Raw genomic sequence first — 15,336 nt, forward strand, 5'->3', positions numbered from 1 at the left:
AATGCAAAGTACTTGATTTTTTCCTCCTCAAGCCTGTCAAACACCATTGTGACAATAGTTTATTTATATTTTTAACTAAAGACTAGATGAATCAAAGTTTAGGGGCTTAATATTTCAACATCCTATTCTCAAGTTTCTCACAATGTATACACATTGAGGAGATACCATGTACATACAAACAAAACAACAGCAACAACAAAACCCTGTCCCCTCTCCTGCCCTGAGGCTCTTCTCCCCACTCCCTTAAGCACCTGGAAGAAGCAAGCGTGAACATATCAGAACTATGTAAAGAGCTTTTTTAAAATTCCCCTATCTGGCTGCCCACCCCTACCCTATCCTGATACACCACCCCAAAGTGGTATTGCCAGAATCTAGGTAGCTTAAAAATCTATAGGAGGAAGAAGAGAAGCAATTATACAAAACACATTGTAAGAGGTATATATTGCCCTGGTTAAAATAGAATCCTATGGGGTCTCACCTTCTAGCCCACCACACCTCCCTTCCCCCAAAGTGATCTTTCTAAAATGCTAACAGTCTGCTGGTGGCTTACTTTGATAATCTCCAGTGGTCTCCACAGTTGACCAGATGGTCACAAACTGATCTAAAGCAATTGGGCAATTGACAAATACAACAATCGACAGATTCTTTTAATAAATATTGGCTGACTCCACCAGTTAAGGGTTAGGTCAAGCATCTCACATGGCAGGTTCACTTTGAGTGGGCACAACACTCAGATGGCAGAATCATCTAACCTTCCAGTTGGACAAGTGACAGCATCCTCTGGGAAGAAGGCACTCAGAACCAATAGTGCTCCCAGCACTGCCTGCTGGATCCCTACACCTTCTTCAGATAAGGGTCATAGGGCCAGGTTATCTTTCTAGACAACCATGTTATCTTATTTCTATCATCCCCTATACCAGTCAACAAAACCTTAAGATGGAGTTTTAGAAAATTATTTGAAATGTTTTTTTAATATAAATTTATTTATTTATTTAAATTTATTTTTGGCTGCATTTGATCTTCGTTGCTGTGCACGGGCTTTCTCTAGTTGCAGTGAACGGGGGCTACTCTTCATTGCGGTTCTCAGGCTTCTCACTGCGGTGGCTTCTCTTGTAGCGGAGCACGAGCTCTAGGCACGCGGGCTTCATTAGTTGTGGCTCGGGGGTTCTAGAGCACAGGCTCAGCAGTTGTGGCACACGGGCTTAGTTGCTCCATGGCATGTGGGTTCTTCCTGGACAAGGGCTCGAACCCGTGTCTCCTGCATTGGCAGGTGGATTCTTAACCACTGAACCACCAGCAAAGTCCCAGGTTATATTCTATTTAAAGTTATCATAAAGGGACTTCCCTGATGGCACAGTGGTTGGGGGGTCTGCCTGCCAATGCAGGGGACATGGGTTCAAGCCCTAGTCTGGGAAGATCCCACATGCTACAGAGCGGCTAGGTCCGTGCGCCACAACTGCTGAGCCTGCACTCTAGAGCCCGCGAGCCACAACTACCGAGCCCACATGCCGCAACTACTGAAGCCCGCATGCCTAGAGCCCGTGCTCCGCAACAAGAGAGGCCACTGCAGTGAGGAGCCCGCACATCGCAGCAAGGGGTGGCCCCCGCTCGCCACAACTAGAGAAAGACCTTATGCAGCAATGAAGACCCAACACAGCCTAAATAAATAAATAAAATTTATTTTAAAAATGTTATCACAAAATAATGGCCGTATTTCCCTGTACTGTACAATATATCCTTGTTGCTTATTTATTTTATACATATTTAGTTTGTATCTTCTAGTCCCCTACCCCTATCTTGCCCCTCCCCACCACTTCACTCTTCCAACTGGTAACCACTGCTTTGTTCTCTACATCTGCGAGTTTGTTTCTGTTTTGGTTTTGTTTTGTTTTGTTTTTTGCGGTACACGGGCCTCTCACTGCTGTGGTCTCTCCCGCCACGGAGCACAGGCCCCAGACGCGCAGGCTCAGTGGCCATGGCCCACGGGCCCAGCCGCTCCACGGCACATAGGATCCTCCCGGACCGGGGCACGAACCCGTGTCCCCTGCATCGGCAGGCGGACTCTCAACCACTGTGCCACCAGGGAAGCCCTGTTTCTGTTTTGTTATATTCATTCATTTGTTTTCTTTTTAGATTCCACATATGAGTGATAACATACAGTATTTGTCTTTCTCTGTCTGCCTTATTTCACTAAGCATAATACCCTCTAGTTTCAACCATGTTGTTGCAAATGGCAGTATTTCATTCTTTTTTATGGCTGAGTAATATTCCGTGTGTGTGTGTGTGTGTGTGTGTGTGTGTGTGTGTGTGTGTGTGTGTGTATCTCACATCTTCTTTATTCATTCACCTATTGATGGATACTTAGGTTGCAGTGAACATTGGGGTGCATTTGTCTTTCTGAATTAGAAAACACCAAAGTTCTTAATGTTATTTAACCTTTTTACTTGGCTTCTGAAAATTCTTAATGGCATTTTTGTATTTTAAAATGTGAACTGAATGCTAAGAAATAGGTATAGAGAACTGATGGAGAATTTCACTTTTACATTTCCTATAACAAGTCACCTAGTGCTAAGAATCTCTGTTGTGGGTAAGCCTTATTGTATAATGTCCCCTGAGGCTACAGCTCCTGCAACTGGTCAGGTTCTGAAAAAGGAAGCTATGTTTTAAAAGAAAACTATTTTTATCCCAGAAGGACCTGGGAAATCCTCCAAGACAGTTTTAATACTGCATTTTAAGAGTAGAACCTGAAACGCATCTTAAGAAAAAAGGTTCTACTTTTTCCTCACCAGCTAAATTGATATTATATTTACTTAACAGTAGTCCATGGCCTTCTTTCGGAAGAATAACAATCATTGTCAGCTTACTTTGAAAGTAAAGCAGTCCTTCTTACTCAGAAAGTTTCTGTGGAAAGTTATAAAATGCATGTGAGGGATTTCCCTGGTGGTCCAGTGGGTAAGACTCCAAGCTCCCAATACAGGGGGCCTGGGTTCAATCCCTGGTCCAGGAACTAGATCCCGCCACAACTAAAAGATCCTGCATGCCACAGCTAAGACCCATCACAGCCAATATAAATAAATAAATCGATAAATATTTTTAAAATAAATTAAAAATAAAATTAAGTGCATGTGAAAATATTTTGTAAACATTAACATCCTCTATAAACATAAGGTCTACTATGACCAGTGTATTAATATTAATAGTAATAGAACACACCAATTAGTAGCAGTAGTAGTAGTGACTACTACTATTAAGAGTAGTAGTACACTGCTGCTGCTGCTACTAATACTACTTTGAATAATAATAATAATAGTAAAGCAGTTCTATTAGTTTAGTTGCCTTTTTATTTTTGGTAAATAACTTTACATCACACAGAGGCCTCCAAAAAGTAAAATTTGGTTTATAAAAAGACATCAAAGAAAGATGGCCATGTAAATATGTCAAGCAACAGTTCAACATATATTTGAGATAATTTTCTAACACAGAAACATTTAAATCTGGGTTATCAGTAAGATTTCTTGTTTTTAGGAACAAGGAAAAGATTTCCTTTGCATTTTAGTATACCAAAGGGTATGAATTAATAAGCAATAAAGAGTCCTTCCTAAATAATCCTATAACTAACAATTATACCATATGCCATCACAGTTAACTCTGTTAGGTTCTTTTTTGTTTTATTAATAAATACCTTGAATGTTATAATGTAGATATTGTGGTCATCCATAATATTACTTACTTAGCAAGTCACCTCAAACTACTTTCTGAATAAACAGTTTACAAGAACAAAGAGTTTTCACCTTAACCTATCATCATTCCTATGTGGAGAGATTGAATGCCAGGTTTCTTGAATCCCTAAGCCTCAAAAATCTAAATAATAGAGTGTGCTTGCTGATCCTGAATAAGCCCATTTTTGCTGGAGAAATACCTGCCAGTCTATTTGTTTTAGGTCAATATTCTGGTAACCCATATGGGGGCCAGATGGCTCTGGGGCAGATGAGCCAACAGGTGCAGTAACCACAATTAAGCCCAGTGAGCTCACTGCTTTTCTTGCTGACCCTGAAGTTTGAAGGTATGTCTTTCTCTTGGACTCAGGTTTCCAGCCTCTTTGCACTAGAAGCTCTCCAGGACTTATTCAGAATCCATTTTAAGGTTTTGTCCTTTCTGGTTAAGGCCTTGTTCTGTATGTGAGTACTCATTTGGCACTTTATTCTGATTCTGAGATCAGACTGTTTCAACTGAAGCTGGCTGAGAAGCCTTTGGCCCATTACTACTGCAACAGGAGCTGTTTCACTGAAACTGTGTCAATTCAGTTGTCCACCTATTCCATTGGAATAGGGATTGTTCTATGGGAACTGGCTGAGAAGTCTTCAGCCTGTCTCCCCAGGGATCAAGCTGTTTCCTTAGAACTGACTGGTATTAGGCCTGAAGGCTGTTTGAGATATTTGACTGTTTAAGCTATTTGAATTGAGTTGTTTGAGCTGTAAGTTGTTGAAAAGTATTCTTTTAGAATGGAAATATATCCCATGCTCTTGGATTGGAAGAATTAATAGTGTTTAAATGGTCATACAACCCAAAGCAATCTACAAATTTAACGCAATCCCTATCAAATTATCCAGGACATTTCTCAGAACTAGAACAAATAATCCCAAAATGTATATGGAATCATAAAAGACCCAGAATTGCCAAAGTAATCCTGAAGAAAAAGAACAAAGCAGAAGGCATAACCCTCCCAGACTTCAGACAACACTACAAAGCTTCAGTAATCAAAACAGCATGGTATTGGCACAAAAACAGACATATGGATCAATGGAACAGAATAGAGAGCCCAGAAATAAACCCACACACCTAAAGGCAATTAATCTTTGACAAAGGAGGCAAGAATATACAATGGGGAAAAGACAGTCTCTTTAGCAAGTGGTATTGGGAAAGCTGGACAGCCGCATGTAAATCAATGAAGTTAGAACACACCTTCAACACCATACACAAAAATAAACTCAAGATGGCTTAAAGACTTAAATATAAGACATGACACCATAAAATTCCTAGAAGTAGGCAAAACATTCTCTGACATAAATCGTACCAATGTTTTCTTAGGTCAGTCTCCCAAGGCAATAGAAATAAAAGCAAAACTAAACAAATGGGGAATTCCCTGGTGGCCTAGTGGTTAGGATTCCAGGCTTTCACTGCCATGGCCTGGGTTCAATCCCTGGTCAGGGAACTGAGATCCCACAGCCATGCAGTGTGGTCAAAAAAAAACCCAAAAGGGAGCTCATCAAACTTACAAACTTTTGCACGGCAAAGGAAACCATAAACAAAACAAAAAGACAACCTACGGAATAGGAGAAAATATCTGCAAATGATGCAACTGACAAGGGCTTAATTTCCGAAATATACAAACAGTTCATATAACTCAACAACAACAAAAAACAACCCAATCAAAAAATGGGCAGAAGATCTAAATAGACATTACTCCAAAGAAGACATACAGATGGCCAATAGGCACATGAAAAGATGCTCAACTTTGCTAATTATTAGAGAAATGCAAATCAAAACTATAATGAGGTACCACCTCACACTGGTCAGAATGGCCATCATTAAAACGTCTACAAATAACAAATGCTGGAGAGGGTATGGGAAATGCTGTTGGTAGGAATGTAAGTTGGTGCAGCCACTATGGAAAACAGTACAGATGTTCATCAAAAAACTAAAAATAGAGTTGCCATATGATCCAGCAATCCCATTTCTGGGCATATATCCAGACAAAACCATAATCAAAAAGATACATACCCTAGTGTTCAGAGTAGCACTATTTACAATAGCCAAGACATGGACACAACCTAAATGTCCATCAATAGATGAATGGATAAAGAAGAAGTGGTACATATAGACAATGGAATACTACTCAGCCATAAAAAAGAATGAAATAATGCCATTTGCAGCAACATGGATGGACCTAGAGATTATCATACTAAGTGAAATAAGTCTGAAGGAGAAAGACAAATACCATATGATATCACTTATACGTGGAATCTAAAATATGACACAAAAGAACTTATCTATGAAACAGAAACAGGCTCACAGACATACTGAACAGACTTGTGGTTGCCAAAGGGGAGGGGGATGAAGGAGGGATAGAGTGAGAATTTGGGGTCAGCAGATGCAAACTATTATATACAGAATGGATAAACAACAAGGTCCTACTGTATAGCACAGGGAACTATATACAATATCCTGTGATAAACCATAATGGAAAAGAATATAAAAAAGAATATATATGTATGTATAACTGAATTACTTTGCTGTACAGCAGAAATTAGCACAACATTGCAAATCAACTATACTTCAATAAATATGTATATATTATTAAATATAATAAATTTTTAAAAAAATTATTCTGTTACTCTGGAGAAAAACCTCTGAGAAATGATACCCCAGTTATCAAATATTTTGAGGATGCCCCACCCTAGAGAGGGACTCTGGCTGATTTCATGTTTAAAATGCATTGTCCTTCCTCATGCACATTTCTGACTAAATGGACTGACTTGACCAAAGGCAATTTAAAATAATGGGAATTCCCTGGCAGTCCAGTGGTTAGGACTCTGCGCTCTCACTGCCAGGGCCCAGATTCGATCCCTGGTCAGGGAACTAAGATCCTGAAAGCCACTCGGTGAAGCCAAAAAATAAAAAATAGAATATCAATGGCCATTATGGGGAACTTTGGAAATCCCCAAACTTAATTTTCTTAAAACCAATTTATATTACAATAGCTCTAAAACTTCCAGAACTGAATGGAATGCCTATTTTGATTGTTATTTTGAGGCTTCTGAATGTAAAATTGCCTCTCTGCAAAATAAGATTCTAAGATTAACTGAGGGAAATAAACAAATAATTAAAGGAAAAATGTCTCCCAAAGCCTCAGGCTTCTTTGTCTCAGGCTCCACCTCCAGTGCCATCTTCCTCCCTTCCTCCAATGCCCTCAGTTCCTCCATAGTAATTCCCTCTCTGAACTTCCCTTTTTCTCTGACTCTCCCCACTCCTTTTCCTCTGAATTTATCAGAACCTGTCCCTTTAAAATTGAGCCTGCTGAGGATCCAGAGGCTAAACCCTTAATTTCTTATATTCCCTAGACTAAAGCTGAACTGTGAGCCATAGTCAAATATTTTCCCAAAGTAACCAAAGATTCTCACAGATTTGCTGAGGAATTTACTATAGTCATTCAAACTTATCAATCTGGTTTCTTTGACTTATATCAGCTAGTTCATACACTTGTCAGTGAAGGTCTGCCCACTATTGGATGAAAACTGCTAACTGAAAAAATCCTAAAAGGTTTCTAAAATTACAAACAGGAAACCAGCCCACTACCTTGTTATATTATCAGGCTTGGGCAGTTGCTACCGGACTTCACTGAGCAATTCCTAGGGCTTTTCCAAAGCCTGTTGACTGGAACAAAATTCAACCTTGCACACAAAAACCTGATGAAACTTCGTGACTGTTACAGTTGACTTCAGATAATTTTTAAAGAAAATTCTGGTTTTCCTTCAGATGTTGATTCCACCCAGGTGGGTTTTAGCTCTATGTTTATTAATGGGCTGAACTGGCACCTTTCCCTTCAAGTAAAAAAGGCCAGAATGGAATGCAAAATTATTTCCACTCCAGATTTAGTGAATCTGACAAACCAGTGCTCTCACACTCTAGATGACTCACCTATAAGGAAGACGGCCAAAATTCTTAATCTTCAACTCCAGCAATTGAGGGTCCCTAAATAAGACCAGAACCCTCCTAGTTTCTGCTACTACTACAAAGAGCTAGGACACTGGAAAGGAGATTTTACAGATTCAAGCACTTCAGGTGCCTTCAGCCCTTTAACCAGCCTTTCCAACAGCCTCCCAATTCTCAATGATGGGGTGCCAAAGAACTAAAGGGGCTCTTCCCAACACTCCCTCTTAATTGGTTTAGAGAAATATTTCTCCAGGTTGGGGATGAATCTCTTCCAGTCCTAACAGACATCAGAGCCACACTCAGTGCTCAACCACACAACCATAAAGCAGCCCCTGCTTCGGAGTACTAAAACAGTTCAAATAGTGGGAAGCTCTAATGAGCCAAGAGAGATTCCCATCTCTGAACTGATTCCCTTTCATTTAGACCCTTTGAGACATATACACCCTTTTCTCCTTAGTTCCTCCTCTTCTATCCATTTATTAGGTTGAAACTTCTTAGAGAAGTATCATGGCAGAATTTCTTGCTCCCAAAAGGGGGAATAATTCTAGAATTTGAGTCATCACAGCAGCCAATAAGGTGAATCAAATGACCCTATGATGTCTTTTATTTGCTCCATCTCTCATGGCACTAGAAATGATTGTGGAAACACTGATCATTTGTCCCTATTGAATTAGGAGCTACCATCCTCCTTATGGGCAAAATCTCCAACCGATATTGGCAAAATTCACAGCACACCTCCCATCAAGATTCAAATAGATCCTTCGAAACCTCCTCACGGAATTAATCAATACCCTATAAGTAAAGAAGGCCTTCAATGCACAGAGCCCATAATAAAAGAATACAAGGCTCAAGGCCTCAGTATCCTTTGTACTAGTCCCTGTAATACCCCCATTTTACTGGTGAGAAAACCCAAGGGCCCACGGTGGAGGTTTGTCCAGGACCTCCAAGTAATAAACAACATTGCTCTCCCTTGACACACTGTTGTCCCTAACCCTTACACATTACTGATACCCATTCCCACCAGAGTAAATTCTTTACTGTAATTGATTCATGTAGTGAATTCTTTAGTATTCTGATTGATGAAGCCAGCCGATACCATTTTGTCTTCACTTGGGAAGAAAAACAATTCACCTGGACACTAATGCCTCAGGGTTTTTACTCGGAATCCTTAGTCTCACAAATCCTGAAGGCTGCTCTGGATGACATAAAGTTCCCTTGAGGTTCTACTTTGTTGCAATATGTGGATGATTTGCTTCTTTGCTCTCCTTCTCAAGCCTCCTCACAGGAAGACAGCATCTACTTGCTAAAGCTTTTAGCCTTAAAGGGACATAAGGTCACCAAGGAAAAATTGCAGTTTGCCCAAATCCAGGTTTGATATTTAGGGCATCAGATATCAGAATAAGGGCTACACCTAGATCCAGACAGACTTCATAATGTCCTAAGTTTCCCAGACCCCCAAACTAAGCACCAACTGTGAGGTTTTCTCAGGCTCGCTGGTTACTGCTGAAATTAAATTCCAAATTTCTCTTTTATGGCCAAACTTCTGTATGTTTTACTAAAGAACATCAACCCCGACCCAATTTTATGGGAAGAATCAGACAACATAGCTTTTAAGTCCTTAAAGGAGAGTTTGACGAGCCCACCTGCCCTTTGGGCATCCCAATTATCAGATTCCCTTTTGTATATGAAAAGGAAGGGAAGGTCCTTGGGGTACTCACCCCAAAACACAGGGGCCTCTGTTAACACATAGGGTATTATAACCAGAAACAGAACTGTATGGCACTGGAATACTCCCTTGCCTTAGAGCTGTTACAGCCTTTTGGTTAAGGTCACCAAGAAAATAACTGTGGGATCCCCTTTATCCATTCTTATACCCCATACAGTAGAAGCTCTCCTCAACTCTCATAATACTCAACATCTTTCAGTGAGCTGCCTCACCTCCTGTGAAATCCTTTTGTTAACTGCTCTTCACGTAATTCTTTTATTTTGTAATAACCTTAACCCTGCTACTCTTCTCCCTTCCATCACTGACAAAGTCCCTCACCACTACTTAATTCTGACAGGTCACCTCCAGACTCCCCATGATGACCTGCAGGAAATACGTTTACGTAACGCTGACATCTCACAGTTCAATGATGGCTCTTATTTAAAAGGTGACAATGGCCAGTTTTTGTAAATGTTCTACATATTTTTGAGGAGATTGTGGATTTTCAGTTTGTTGATTCTGAGAATCCATATAGCCATTAAATTTAGATTGTTAATAGTGCTTTTCATAGCTTCTCTATTTTTCCTAATTTTCTGTATTTGCTATATTAAACAATGTATAGTGAAAAAAAAAAGGTGACAATGGCAAATGTTGTGCTGGGTATGATACTGCAACTCCTTTTGATGTTGTTGAGGCAGTATCTTTACCCATGACTACTTCAGCCAAGAGGCTTGCACTTTAGGCCAAGGGCAAAAATGCCAATACTCATACTGATATTAGATATACTTTTGAAGCACTTTCATGATTTTGGAATGCTGTGGAAGCAACATGGCTTCCTTATTTCTGCAAATATGAAATTTAGAATGACCCCTATGTTCAGGAATTATTGGATGCAATACTTTTACCTGCCACTTTACCTATTATTAAGATTCCGAGGCATTCTAAACTTGACTCTGGAAGCTAAGGGAAATCATCTTGCTGACATTTCCACAAGGAATGTTGCTCTTAAAGGAACCAACAGCAGCCAAACCTCTGTCATGGTTCAAAGGGATATTTCCCCAAATGATAACTTAGAAACACTGGCTAGAGAAGTTAGCCAGCCTCAAAAAAAAAAAAAGAAAAACAAGATTTAAAATTCAACAATTGTTGGTTTGATAAAGAGAAAGTTCTCATTTGGATGAAACAACACCCCAGGCCTACCGAAGACTAAAATTCCCACTGCTCACTATTGTACATGCACTAAACCATTAGTCTACTGACAAAGTGATAGCATTCATCAATCAGTATTGGTGGGGAAACACCAAGGCTGCAAAAAGTGCCTATCTCAATTGTCCCATTTGTCTGAAATACAACCCAGGGATTCTTGTCCATATTGCTCCCATTTTTTTTTAAACATCTTTATTGGAGTATAATTGCTTCACAATGTTGTGTTAGTTGCCGCTGTACAACAAAGTGAATCAGCTATACATGTACATATATCCCCATATCTCCTCCCTCTTGCATCTCCCTCTCACCCTCCCTATCCCACCCCTCTAGGTGGGCACAAAGCACCGAGCTGATCTTCCTGTACTATGCAGCTGCTTCCCACTAGCTATCTATTTTACACTTGGTAGTGTATATATGTGCATGCCACTCTCTCACTTCGTCCCAGCTTACCCTTCCCCCACCCTCGTGTCCTCAAGTCCATTCTCTACATCTGCATCTTTATTCCTGAACCTTTTTTTTTTTTTTAGATTCCATATATATGTGTTAGCATACGGTATTTGTTTTTCTCTTTCTGACTTACTTCACTCTGTCTGACAGACTCTAGGTCCAACCACCTCACTACAAATAACTCAATTTCATTTATTTTTATGGCTAATATTCCACTGTATATGTGTGCCACACCTTCTTTATCCATTCATCTGTCAATGGTCACTTAGGTTGCTTCCATGTCCTGGCTATTGTAAATAGAGCTGCAGTGAACATTGTGGTACATGACTCTTTTTTTTTTTTTTTCAGAAGATGTTGGGGGTAGTTTATTAATTAATTTATTTATTTTTGCTGTGTTGGGTCTTCGTTTCTGTGCGAGGGCTTTCTCTAGTTGTGGCAAGTGGGGGCCACTATTCATCGCGGAGCGCGGGCTTCTCACTATCGCGGCCTCTCTTGTTGCGGAGCACAGGCTCCAGACGCGCAGGTTCAGTAGTGTGGCTCACGGGCCCAGTTGCTCCGCGGCATGTGGGAGCTTCCCAGACCAGGACTCGAACCCATGTCCTCTGCATTGGCAGGCAGATTCTCAACCACTGCGCCACCAGGGGAGCCCACATGACTCTTTTCGAATTATGGTTTTCTCAGGGTATATGCCCAGTAGTGGGATTGCTGGGTCATATGATAGTTCTATTTGTAGTTTCTTAAGGAACCTCCATAGTGTTCTCCATAGTGGCTGTATCAATTTACATTCCCACCAGCAGTGCAAAAGTGTTCCCTTTTCTCCACACTCTCTCCAGCATTTATTGCTTGTAGATTTTTTGATGATGGCCATTCTGGCCGGTGTCAGGTGATACCTCATTGTAGTTTTGATTTGCATTTCACCAATGAAATTAGTGACGTTGAGCATCCTTGCATGTGTTTGTTGGCAATGTGTATATCTTCTTCGGAGAAATGTCGATTTAGGTCTTCGGCCCATTTTTGGATTGGGTCGTTTGTTTTTTTGATATTGGGCTGCATGAGCTGCTTGTATATTTTGGAGATTAATCCTTTGTCAGTTGCTTCACTTGCAAATATTATCTCCCATTCTGAGCGTTGTCTTTTTGTCTTGTTTATGGTTTCCTTTGCTGTGCAAAAGCTTTTAAGTTTCATTAGGTCCCATTTGTTTATTTTTGCTTGTATTTCCATTTCTCTAGGAGGTGGGTCAAAAAGGAGCTTGCTGTGATTTACATCATAGAGTGTTCTGCCTATGTTTTCCTCTGAGAGTTTCATAGTGTCTGGATTTACATTTAGGTCTTTAATCTATTTTGAGTCTATTTTTGTGTGTGGTGTTAGGAAGTGTTCAAATTTCATTCTTTTACAGGTAGCTATCTAGTTTTCCCAGCACCACTTATTGAAGAGACCATCTTTTCTCCATTGCATATCCTTGCCTCCTTTGTCATAGATTAAGTGACCATAGGTGCATGAGTTTATCTCTGGGCTTTCTATCCTGTTCCATTGATCTATATTTCTGTTTTTGTGCCAGTACCATACTGTCTTGATTACTATAGCTTTGTAGTATAGTCTGAAGTCCAGGAGCCTGATTCCTCCAGCTCCGTTTTTCTTTCTCAAGATTGCTTTGGCTATTTGGAGTCTTTTGTGTTTCCATACAAACTGTGAAATTTTTTGTTCTAGTTCTGTGAAAAATGCCATTGGTAGTTTGATAGGGATTGCATTGAATCTGTAGATTGTTTTGGGTGGTATAGTCATCTTCACAGTGTTGATTCTTCCAATCCAAGAACATGGTATATCTCTCCATCTGTTTGTATCGTCTTTAATTTCTTTCATTAGTGTCTTATAGTTTTCTGCATACAGGTCTTTTGTCTCCTTAGGTAGATTTATTCCTAGGTATTTTATTTTTTTGCTGCAATGGTAAATGAGAGTGTTTCCTTAATTTCTCTTTCAGATTTTTCATCATTAGTGTATAGGAATGCAAGAGATTTCTGTGCATTAATTTTGGCTCTTAGACATTTTAAATTGCTTAATGGACCGCTCAAGTTCTGGAAAATGGATTTCATACAACTTCCTTCATCTCATAGATATAAATATGTTTTTGTCACAGTCCATTTGTTTTCACACTGAACTGAAGCCTTCCCTTGAGACAGGCTACTGCCTCTTCTATGGCTAAAGTACTTTTGGAAAAATTTATCCCAACCTGGAGGACTCCTCTTGAACTTCATAGTGATTGAGGAACCATTTTGTTGGTCAGGTACTTCTTTTTTTTTTGCCATGCCACACAGCATGTGGGGTCTTAGTTTTCCAATGAGGGACCAAACCCATGCCCCCTGCAGTGGAAGCTCGGAGTCTTAACCACTGGACTGCCAGGGAAGTCCTGCTGGTCAGATACTTCGACAAGTCAGCACTGTTTGGTTGGTTTTACAACACTTTTACTGTATTTACCACCCTCAATCCTCTAATTTAGTCAGACACACTAATAGCACTATTAAGACTCAATGGGCAAAATTTGTAGAGGCCCTCCAAATACCTTGGCCACAAGCATTGAAGTTGGTCCTTCTAAATCTCAGATCCATGCCTTCTGGAACTCATAAACTTTGAGAGTCACAGGACACCCAATGCAATTGGCTCTTGCCTCTTTTGATCCACAACTTTTAAAAGGAGAGATACTCCAATATTGCAAAAGCCTAATTGCTTCTATCAAAAATAACCATGTTTTGGTAGGACAATCTTTTCACAGGTACTCTAGGAAGACAAAGACCTTAAGCATCACACCTTGAAACCTGGAGATTTTGTCTTTTGGAAAAGAAACCTCCAGAAGACCTTGCTGGAGAGGGCCCTTTCAAGTACTACTAACCAACCCTTGTGCCACCAAACTCCAGGGAACAGACTCTTAGATTCATATGACACACTAAAGGAAGAACCAAACTCTGACTGGAACTGCAAATTACCTGGTGACCTGACAGTAAAGATTTTCCAGTTGAAGCAGATGACATCTAATGAGACAGTTTTCCCAAGATACAGAGAAGGCATGTTGGAAGTCTGTTGCTGAACCTTTGATGATGACATAATACTTCAGATAATCTCCAATCTCTATAATCTTGATAACATATGGATGTTAAATAAAAAGTGCTTGAGCGTTCTCCCTCAAATGTGACCTCAATAGGTTTCCAATCTGTGCACTTTCCCCCAGTATGAGACACTACACCCAGGAAAGATCCTTCCTGGCATTGACGAACAAAAAGCCATTGAAACTGGAAAACCTGACTCTTGATCAGCAGTGCTTTCAGCGAAAGATCTTGATCAAAAGGGGGAACTGTAAAAAATTAATAAATGGAAACCTCAATTAAATAGAGTTGGGAGACCAGCAGGGGGAGCACTCATGGCCTGGGACAAGAGCAGAGCCCAATAAGAAAACTTTACTTTCCTGATGACAACTCAGCCAGTGAAAAGTCATGGACTCTTTGTTTTCTATAGCCCTCCCCACTTCCTTTTCCCCTCTATAGAAGAGTTCTCCTGGGCTTCCCTGGTGGCGCAGTGGTTGAGAGTCCGCCTGCCGATGCAGGGGACATGGGTTCGTGCCCCTGTCTGGGAGGATCCCACATGCCGCGGAGCGGCTGGGCCCGTGAGCTATGGCCGCTGAGCCTACGCGTCCGGAGCCTGTGCTCCGCAACGGGAGAGGCCACAACAGTGAGAGGCCCGCGTACCGCAAAAAAAAAAAAGAGTTCTCCTTTCCTTGCTGTGCCAAGACTTGCATGTGTCTCACCATGGTTGCAGACCACTAATTGCAATTATCTGCTGATCCCAGATAAACCTATTTTTACTGGAGAAATAACTGGCAGTCTGTTTTAGGTCAAGAACACACATACATATATGCATACATACATATGTATTTATGAGTGTGTGTGTATATACGATACAGTATCTAAGCCAGGTTCATCAGGTGTTCTATAATCTTCTATTCAAAGCATAGGAGTATAAATACTTTTCCCAGATCATTTTCCAAGGGAAGCAATGTGCTTGTTGAAACAGGCCCTTGGCATCTTCCTAGCTATGGGAATAAAGACCTATTGTTACTTGTCCTTGAAAAAGCAGCATCTATTTCCACCACCAAAGTTAAAAGCAATATCAAGCTCACATGTTGCAACTAACACCTTTCATCTAAGTAGGGCAAAATTTTTAATCCAAAAGTACTATGGGGATCTCACAGCAAAGGCAGAGTAAAGAGGTCAGCAAAT

The 15,336-nt window shown here is 40.4% G+C and overlaps 1 protein-coding gene across 1 annotated transcript in view; it reads left to right on the plus strand.

The window, feature by feature from the left end:
- The window catches only part of LOC309963293 (aldehyde oxidase 2-like), a gene marked incomplete at both ends in the record, with an annotated part of 100,802 nt that extends 86,430 nt beyond the window's left edge, over positions 1 to 14,372 (plus strand). The window contains 1 exon segment of the mRNA XM_082841587.1: positions 14,265 to 14,372. Coding sequence (XP_082697713.1) covers positions 14,265 to 14,372 — 108 coding nt within the window.
- Positions 14,373 to 15,336: the final 964 nt, after the last annotated feature.

Source organism: Leucopleurus acutus (genome assembly GCF_964270905.1).
Source record: "Leucopleurus acutus genome assembly, chromosome: 6".
NCBI lineage: Eukaryota > Metazoa > Chordata > Mammalia > Artiodactyla > Delphinidae > Leucopleurus > Leucopleurus acutus.